The sequence below is a fragment of the Salvelinus alpinus genome, chromosome 32, assembly GCF_045679555.1.
Source record: "Salvelinus alpinus chromosome 32, SLU_Salpinus.1, whole genome shotgun sequence".
In the NCBI taxonomy this organism is placed as follows: Eukaryota; Metazoa; Chordata; class Actinopteri; order Salmoniformes; family Salmonidae; genus Salvelinus; species Salvelinus alpinus.
In genome coordinates this window covers 20,564,580-20,573,958 of record NC_092117.1, presented here as the reverse complement: position 1 = coordinate 20,573,958, position 9,379 = coordinate 20,564,580, and the positions used below count along the sequence as shown (strand labels likewise).

Here is a 9,379-nt window from a genome sequence, read left to right as displayed (position 1 = left end):
CCCCTACTTGTGTCTACAGTTGACTGTACAGATAACATGGTTTGTATTCCCCCCTGAGGGTGTGTCAATGGTATGCTATTATACCATTTGAGCTAAGTGTGTTAGGGATAAAGGTTTGTTATTTGAGGGAATATCGCAAATCAAGTATTTTACACTATATAAAGTGAAAAGGTTTAAATTGTTGAGTATTATATTAGATAGACTTAGGGAGAGTCATGACCAAATCAATTTGCATGCCGATGTAAAACATGTAGAATATATTATCTCCATTCACTTCAAAAAGTATTGCAGTGAAATAACAAGGGTCTACTATAGTGTAATAATTTGTTATTATGTTGTCTTGCAATATATGTGAAAATATTAATTTGTAAAATTACATCAACACAATATGCAATACTTGTGGTTGAAAAAAAGGAAAAGAAAAATCACTGATGTTCCCTCATTGAAAGACTAATGGCGACAAACATGGTTGCACCTGTTTCCCATTTCTCCAGTCTATTGTCCACTTAAAATGTAGTCAGCCCCAAATATTAGGTAAGCCTATGTCAAGTTGTCAACATATCACACAAAAACAAAACAAACAAAGCACAACAATACACAATATAAGACTCGTGAATTAGAAACCTTTACCTACACAAAATCCATTGCCTAAAATATTGTCCATTTTCAATCAAAACGTCCAATTGAATTGATATAGCCTAATAAGAGACATGTTGCACCAGTTTCTAAACAAAAGGCGATTAATATTATGTTTATGCCAAAACGTATTTTGTTGTATATGTAGCCTTTTGAAGTAAATGAATAGCCTAACATCTGTGATGTGCTTGTACCATTATGCCTGTTTGTCTACCTTTACTATCGGATTCAAAAAGGGACGTAGGCTATATGCTCGAATAAACGACAGCCTGTAGTTATTTGTCCTTAGCTCCTTTCATCCTATCTCAGAACCTTGACATGAGTTTGAAATTTCCGGGCTTAGTTTGAGCGTGTGATTGGCCCACGCAGAGCTTACCTACATGCAAATGAGGCAACGCCACAATACTGTCTTTAGTCCAGAGCGCGTGGATGTAGACCAGGAATACATTCATGTTCCCTGAGCTCCAGGAAAAAACAACCCAAGCCCCTCAACTTCTAAAAACGGTTTTCTAAAAAATACTATTTCCAAACTATTTTACGCAAGAGTTGTGAGTATTCACAGACCAACAATACGAGAAAAATAACACAAAAACTAAGATATAGCCTAATTTTACTGTTATGAATCGAGAATGAGTACCACAGAAGACAGCGGAAGCAAGTGCTCGTCGGCCCCAATTTCCAGTTTCACTATTCAGTCGATATTGGGCACTTCGTCGGAGAAGCCACGGTCGGGGGTGAAGGAGAGTTCCAAGGGACTGCAGCTGGCGAGGAAGCGCTCGCTGTCGGTGTCTTCAGAAGAGGAGTGCAGCGGTGGGGAGGACTCTGCAGACTGTTTCTGTTCGGATCGTGGTCACAGCGAGCCATGCAACCGACATCAACCACCAAATTTTTCATGTTTAGGTGAGTAGATCACTGAATGTAATTTGTGTTGTGCGTAAAATGTAGGCCTAATTATTTGTTGCTTTTAGATTTTGCTTGTATTTATTTCCCTCGATGACATTTTGTATTCGAAAATATAGGCTTCCAAAGTAAAAAGGTGAAATAGGCTACATAATGTATACATCGATGTATTGTATCGAACGGGACATTATTAGTATTTGGCCTAGACCAATTATTATTATTATTATTATTTTATATGTATTATTAGGCTATTATTGTAGCCTAATAATAGGTCAACAATAGTGTAAAGTAGGCTAGGACTAATGATAAACGTATTTATGATAACCTTCGGCAGAAGTAGCCTAGTACTTGTTGCAGTTTAAGCTTGTAAACTTAGATAGCCTATGTTTGTTACTGCAGATAGTGGGTAGGCTATCACTTCACTTTGTTTAATGTGTCGTTTTACTGCTACATCCGCGAACAGGGGAAAGGTCAAATAATTAACAGGATGTTTCCCCCGTCATTCCAAATTTAATCGAGTCTGCTAATTGATTAAACCTTTTTTTCACAATGACTGCATTTTGTCAATTGACCGTTAAATGTAACCTGATTTAATTAATATTGTGCACCAGGCATAGTCAAAATTAAATTGTTTATTTAAAAGAACACTTACAACCTTTCCACTGTCGATGAATGAGTCAAAGTTCACACTTAATGAACTCTTGTACTGAGTATCGAATAATGATATTGTTTTAACAGGGATGTTCTCAACTTGGGTAGACCAACACAAAGCATTTGAAAAATAAGTGTGAAACCTTTGAGACATATTCAACATTTTGAGACACAAAATTGACAAGCTGATCTAAAGGCAATATAGACTAAGGCATCCAGTATCTTTATGCGATGCTTTATCTTGAGGATAGGCCTACATCATTTGTCAATTTTGATAGGCTACAGATGATACCGAGGAGGACATTGGGAAATCAGTTTGTTGAAATATTTTGACACATTTTCTTTTCTTTCCGACACACATATATACTGGTCTTTTTCCTTAATGCAGGTTCAACAACGGGACTTATTTCAGTCCGTGACGGGATTGCACGGCGACCGCACCTGACACAGCCTCTGCTGCAGGATTACAAAGAGGAACAAGAGAGACCATGCAATCCAATGTCACCTATTTCCGAGGAGAGACAGACAGACGGTGCGGACAAGCAGAGCAACTCGTCCAAGAAGAAGACTCGTACAGTCTTCTCGCGGAGTCAGGTGTACCAGCTCGAATCCACGTTTGATATGAAGAGGTATTTGAGCAGCTCCGAGCGAGCCTGTTTAGCATCTAGTCTACAGCTAACAGAAACTCAGGTGAAGACGTGGTTTCAAAACCGCAGGAACAAATGGAAGCGACAACTGTCGGCGGAACTGGAGGCCGCGAACATGGCACACGCCTCCGCACAGACACTGGTCGGAATGCCGCTTGTTTTTAGAGATAGCTCCCTGCTCCGGGTACCAGTTCCAAGATCTATCGCTTTTCCAACGCCACTATACTACCCTGGCAGCAGCCTACCAGGGTTACCATTGTACAATCTGTATAACAAGATTGAATATTGACTTAATGCCTGTGATGAGAGTCCACAAAAATAACACGTTAACACACTACAGTAGCCTACATTCGTATAAATGTCTGGCATAACTCATGTCTATTATATCACTTTATTTGTTGAAAAAATATATTTCTTATTATGCAGTAACTGTATGTTTAACAGGAAGCAACAAACGTATCTAAATGTATAAAATACACCATGTGTATAATCATTATTTTGTACCTTGATTTTGCGTTCTCCCTCGTTTAACACGTTAAATTGGTGAATTTCGCCACTGCAATACAGATGTAATCAAGTGGACTATGTTTCCCAAACGAATTCTGGATGCATAAAAAAAACGTTTTCAATTGAATGTGAATGTGAATATGAAATATTGAGGTCCAAGACGTCCAACTACCTTCATCTGTTAAGCTACTAGAATAAATTGGGTTTATACATTTGGGGATAGGGAAGTTCAAACTCGTTGCTTCCATTTGGGGAAAATGTCATTGTTTTTATTGTAATCATAGGCCTACCAAGTAAACCTCTCATTCAATAAATTTTCTATATCAATGAAACGTGGGTTTGGATTTATTGTACATTTCCTGATTTAGTTTTTGTGGCATTCAATCCAGTCTTTGAAAATCAGGGATGGAAAAATTTATTTCATAATTGTACAATGGTCAGGCTAGATAAAATATATATATATATATTCACACTGCAGCTCAAGGATTATTAAGTAAAAACTATTTGTTCTGTTTTCTGTCAAACTTTCTGCCATGGACGTTTCAATCAACATGACATCCAGCTACAGTTGGCCAAACTCTCATATAAACATATGACTCTGCAACTAACTAGGCCTCTAAAGGTGAACAGCGATACTGAAACATTTTACTAGCTTGTGGCAAAAGCTTCCAGTAGACCAGAATTCATACATGAAAAACTTTAAAACATCTAGGTTGCCTGGTAGCCTAAAAACAATGTAGGATCACTGTTTTTCCATATTCAACTTATATTTGCCAAATTTGAACAATGTTATACTGTACGTTAAGCCTCATAGGTCTGTTGTAACAAGTACTCATTCGCCTGCTAACAATAATACTAACACCATGGGTTATTAACAACAAAGTGTTATGAACGCTTTACAGTTTCAAAATGATCTATCTATACAAGTGGTTTCAGGTGTAGCCTGCCACTGTAGCATTGCTGCAGATGGGTTTATGTGCTGCTTCTCCTTAAACATGGGCACATAATGATAAGATGGTGTCAAACGCTTTGGTTCTATTTATGTTGCCTGTCTAAGACATAAATACTCTTTATTTTCATCTGTCATCACAGTTCTTTGGAAAATTAGCCAATGTGAAACGTGTCATTTGTACTTACGAGAGGGTCAACTCAGTGGCCTGCTAAACATATTGCAGGGGGAGGGAGGGAGAGAGATGCACACCATCAGCAGCCAATCAGAGCCATGGTGGATATTCCAGCCTGGTCTCATAAACTAGACATAACATAGTAAATGTAAATCCAGGACCCTCAAATTAGTATGATATGTTATGTTTGGTATGGTTACGTAAGAAAGATGGTTACTTAAGGCAAAACATGAAAATAGCATGGTTGGTCAGTGTATAACATTAATGTCTAGCAACCCAAAGGTTGCGAGTTTGAATCTCATCACGGACAACTTTAGCATTTTAGCTAATTAGCAACTTTTCAACTACTTACTACTTTTTTCTACTTTGCAACTACTTAGCATGTTAGCTAACTCTTCCCCAAACCATAACCTCAACCCTTTTAGCTAACTCTTCCCCTAACCGTAACCTTAACCCTTTTAGTTAATCCTTCCCCTAAGCCTAACCCTTTAACCTAACTCCTAAACATACCCTAACCTTAACCCTAACCCCTAACACCTAGTCTAGTGGACTCTCAGCTCTTAGCATATCATATGTTTAGCAAATTCGTAACATATTGTATGTTTAGCTAATTTGTAACATATATTACGAACTGTAATTCGTAACATATCATACTAAATGGAGAGTCCTGTATATGTGGGGTGGCAGCGTAGCCTAGTGGTTAGAGTGTTGGAATAGTAACCAAAAGCTTGCAAGTTCAAATCCCCGAGCTGACAAGGTACAAATCTGTCATTCTGCCCCTGAACAAGGCAGTGGCACTGTTCCTAGGCCATATAAAGGTTTAAAAATTATACGAAACGCTCTGAGACCAGGTTGTATATTCTGACACTTGGAGTGTGCAATACAGGAAGTTCTAGCCTTGTTGGAGGAAACTTAATAAGTGGTGCTGTTGTTAAAGTTCAAGACTCACCGCGTTGTTGTGTGATGCTTTTTCTTTTTCAAGCGAGCCACCACTGTATCGGTTACAGTGAAAATACTTTTTTAACAGATTAGAGTGTTTAGACTAGAGGGTGAAAACATGTATTTTTTAATGTAGCACATTGAAAATAACTCTGTCATTTTTATCTTCTTGGTACCTTTTGTATCTTTTCTTGCTCTTACAGTATTAGGCTACATTATTAGGCTATAGTACTTGCTTGCTTTTACATTAATAAGCCCAATCAAACAAGGCACACACACACACACCCTGTGGTTGATGGGGAGTGATAAAACAGTGTCATCAGCCAGCTTTTCTTGGATGTCATAGCTTACAGCGTACAAGGGATCTCTCTCTCGCCCTCCCTCCCTCCCTCTCTCTCTCCATCCCTCTCTCTCTCTCTCTCTCTCTCTCTCTCTCTCCCTCTCCCTCCCTCTCTCTCTCTCTCTCTCTCTCTCTCTCTCTCTCTCTCTCTCTCTCTCTCTCTCTCTCTCTCTCTCTCTCTCTCTCTCTCTCTCTCTCTCTCTCTCTCTCTCTCTCTCTCTCTCTCTCTCTCTCTCTCTCTCTCTCTCTCTCTCTCTCTCTCTCTCTCTCTCTCTCTCTCTCTCTCTCTCTCTCTCTCTCTCTCTCTCTCTCTCTCTCTCTCTCTCTCTCTCTCTCTCTCTCTCTCTCCCCCTCTCTCTCTCTCTCTCTCTCTCTCTCTCTCTCTCTCTCTCTCTCTCTCTCTCTCTCTCTCTCTCTCTCTCTCTCTCTCTCTCTCTCTCTCTCTCTCTCTCTCTCTCCCCCTCCCTCCCTCCCTCTCTCTCTCTCTCTCTCTCTCTCTCTCTCTCTCTGCTAATGGCTACATTACCCAAGAGGCTCTGTTGCCCTGCAGATTATTCCTGACCCAATTTCTGCAACAGCCGCCCCGTGTTCTGGGCAAATGGATCGCGTTAGACAACAGAAGTGATTTATGGCTAACTCTGATGCTGGCGGAGAGTTGCAGCTGGATGAATTTGTGACAGATAGGAGAGGGAGAGAAAAGAGAGAAAGAGACAGAACGCTCATGAAAAGGGGCAATAGCGTTGGGTGAATGAAGCTGTTTATTAGTTTCACAGCGTACATAATGCCATCAGGTTTGACGGTAATACACCACTCTCCTGGATGGATGTTTGCGCACTGCTGACTTGTGGGAAATCTGCATGACCTGTCACCTGGGGTTGTTTGATTTACAGGAGAGAGAGATAGAAAAGGTTGGAGAGAGAGAGAGAGAGAGAGAGAGAGAGAGAGAGAGAGAGAGAGAGAGAGAGAGAGAGAGAGAGAGAGAGAGAGAGAGAGAGAGAGAGAGAGAGAGAGAGAGAGTGAAAGAGAAAGAGAGTGAGAGCGGCTTGTGTTATGTATCACGCAAATGGCAGGTATGAATTACACATTTTAATAGTGGGGCAATGAAAATGATTTGAAGTGGTTTAAATGGCAAAGAGACAGCGGCTGGCATTGCGGTGAAGATTTGTTGAGATGATGTGTTGTGCCTTAGGATTCATCAAACCTGCCTGGTAAAGTGAAAAGCAAGTGCAATTCACTTTGTGGTACAATTTATGGCAAGAATAATGGTAATTGTAGAGCCTATATGAGTTGAGGGGGAAGAGGATGGGCTGAAGGATTCCCAAGATATTTCTTTCAGCCCTAGAGGAAACTATCTACAGGTTTCCCAATGTTTACATTTGACTCAGACTTTTCCATGTGCCATTCCTAAAATTTATACTAAACTATAAACAATTTGTTAAGGCATATGACTGCATTCTAGTGTAATTATGTTAAAGTTAGACTGCACGTTCTGAAATACAAACAAAACCAATGCCTTGTTTGACATGGTTGTAACAAAGTGTCATGCCATCATTATAACTTTATGTTGGTTTTAATATACAACATTTGTGCCACCTCAAACATCAAAACTGACATTTGTTACTGTTTACATTCCTAATGAAATACCAGGGCCGGCTGTAGCCTTTTGGAGGCCCTAAGCTCCCGAGTGGCGTAGCAATCTAAGGCACTGCATCTCAGTGCTAGAGGCTTCACTACAGACCCTGGTTCGATTCTAGGCTGTATCACAACCAGCCGTGATTGGGAGTCCCATAGGGCGGCGCACAATTGGCTCAGCGTAGTCCGGGTTAGGGTTTGTCCGGGGTAGGACGTCATTGTAAATAAGAATTTGTTCTTAACTGACTTGCCTAGTAAAATAAAGGTTAAACAAAAAATCAAAAGTGAGATTTGGTTGGGGGACCTCCACCCCGCCTTCAAAACATTTGAGTGGCCCTTCTCTTGATGGCAGAACGGACATTTTTACGTTTTACAGTTTATTTTCTGCAGTTCAACACATTTTGCCATGGGGCATAGAGAAAATGTTTAAATAGGCATACCTATCATGCATCTGACCAATGACAAAAGGACACTTCACACCATGATCAATGAACATTGAAAAGGCAATAATTACAATATACACATGTTCAGATCATAAACATACATACATTGAGTGTACAAAACATTAAGAACACTTTCCTAATATTGAGTTGCACCCCCCTTTTTTGCCATCAGAACAGCCTCAATTTGTCGGAGCATGGACTCTACAAGGTGTCGAAAGTGTTCCACAGAGATTCTGGCCCATTTTGAATCCAATGCTTCCCACAGTTGTCACTCTCTGAATGGCACACATGCACAATCCATGTCTCAATTGTCTCAAGGCTTACAAATCCTTCTTTAACCTGTCTCCTCTCCTTAATCTACACTGATTTAAGTGGATTTAACAAGTGATATCCATAAGGGCTCATAGCTTTCACCTGGATTCATGGAAAGAGCAGGTGTGTCTAATGTTTTGTGCACTCAGTGTACAGTGCCAATAGTGTGCAAAGCTGTCATCAAGGCAAAAGGTGGCTACTTTGAAGAATTTATAATCTAAAATATATTTTGATTTAACACTTTGTTGGTTACTACATGATTCCATATGTGTTATTTCATAGTTTTGATGTCTTCACTATTATTCTACAATGTAGAAAATAGTAAAAATAAAGAAAACCCTTGAATGAGTAGGTGTGTCCAAACTTTTGACCTGTGCTGTATATTACACCCAGTACCCTGCCCTGAACATTACCCACTGTTACTAGCGGCTACCATCCGGTTAACCCTGCACATGAGCGACTGCTGCCCTATGTACAGAGTCATTGAACACTGGTCACTTTAATCATGTTTACATACTGTTTTGTTTTACCCACTTTATATGTATATACTGTATTCTAGTCAAGGTTCATCCTATATAACTGCTGCTGAACACACCTTTTCTATTCATATACTGTCCATGAGGTCTATACACACCATCACATACAGATATATATTTATATTCCAGACTCTGCCATTGCTCGTTCTAATATTTCTATGTCTTAATTACTTAATTTTTTATTTGATGTGTGTGTATTGTTTTGTCTTGTTAGGTATTACTGCACTGTTGGAGCTAGGAACTAGAGGTCTTCACGGATCCACCTGCACCTGAATAACCGAGGTTCGGATCCAGAATTCTAAATAATGTCACGGGTCTGGGTCGGTTGCGGTGTCTCGTCTCTCCCTCCCTCCTCTCCGTTACCTGTGTCACTCGCTCACATTCACAGTAGCCTACACACACAGCACGGCCTCTGCTAAAGCGTCACCTCTCTCTACCTTCTCTCCCTCGCACTTTATCAGCTCCGGCTAACAAAGTAGCTTAAAAATTGACTTTTCTGCTGCTTCCTCACTCAGATCGGATCATACCGGGTCTGGAGCTGACCAGGTCTATATGGAACGGGTCTCGTTGTCCTCAGGTCCGATCTATATATTTTTTTATTAATTTATGCATATCAGGTCCGAATGGGAAAACCCCAGGTCCATTTCGGAACGGTCCAACTTTTTGGTCCCATGAATGCCTCTACTACGAACATAAGCATTTCCCTACACCC

General features: G+C 40.2%; 1 protein-coding gene across 1 annotated transcript; it reads left to right on the top strand.

Annotated features, from left to right (window-relative positions):
- The first annotated feature begins 1,054 nt into the window (after window positions 1–1,054).
- LOC139562485 (homeobox protein HMX2-like) lies at window positions 1,055–3,673 on the top strand. The gene is made up of 2 exons (XM_071380208.1): window positions 1,055–1,536; window positions 2,576–3,673. Exons 1-2 carry the CDS (start codon window positions 1,266–1,268, stop codon window positions 3,121–3,123), a joined length of 819 nt encoding a protein of 272 aa, XP_071236309.1. The 5' UTR covers window positions 1,055–1,265; the 3' UTR covers window positions 3,124–3,673.
- The last annotated feature ends 5,706 nt before the right edge of the window (window positions 3,674–9,379 follow it).

Bases quoted from the DNA above. Each gene is read 5' to 3' on its own strand.
- LOC139562485 (XM_071380208.1), top strand. From the start codon at position 1,266: ATGAGTACCACAGAAGACAGCGGAAGCAAGTGCTCGTCGGCCCCAATT. The intron at 1,537-2,575 runs GTGAGTAGATCA...TCCTTAATGCAG, and splicing joins ACCAAATTTTTCATGTTTAG to GTTCAACAACGGGACTTATT.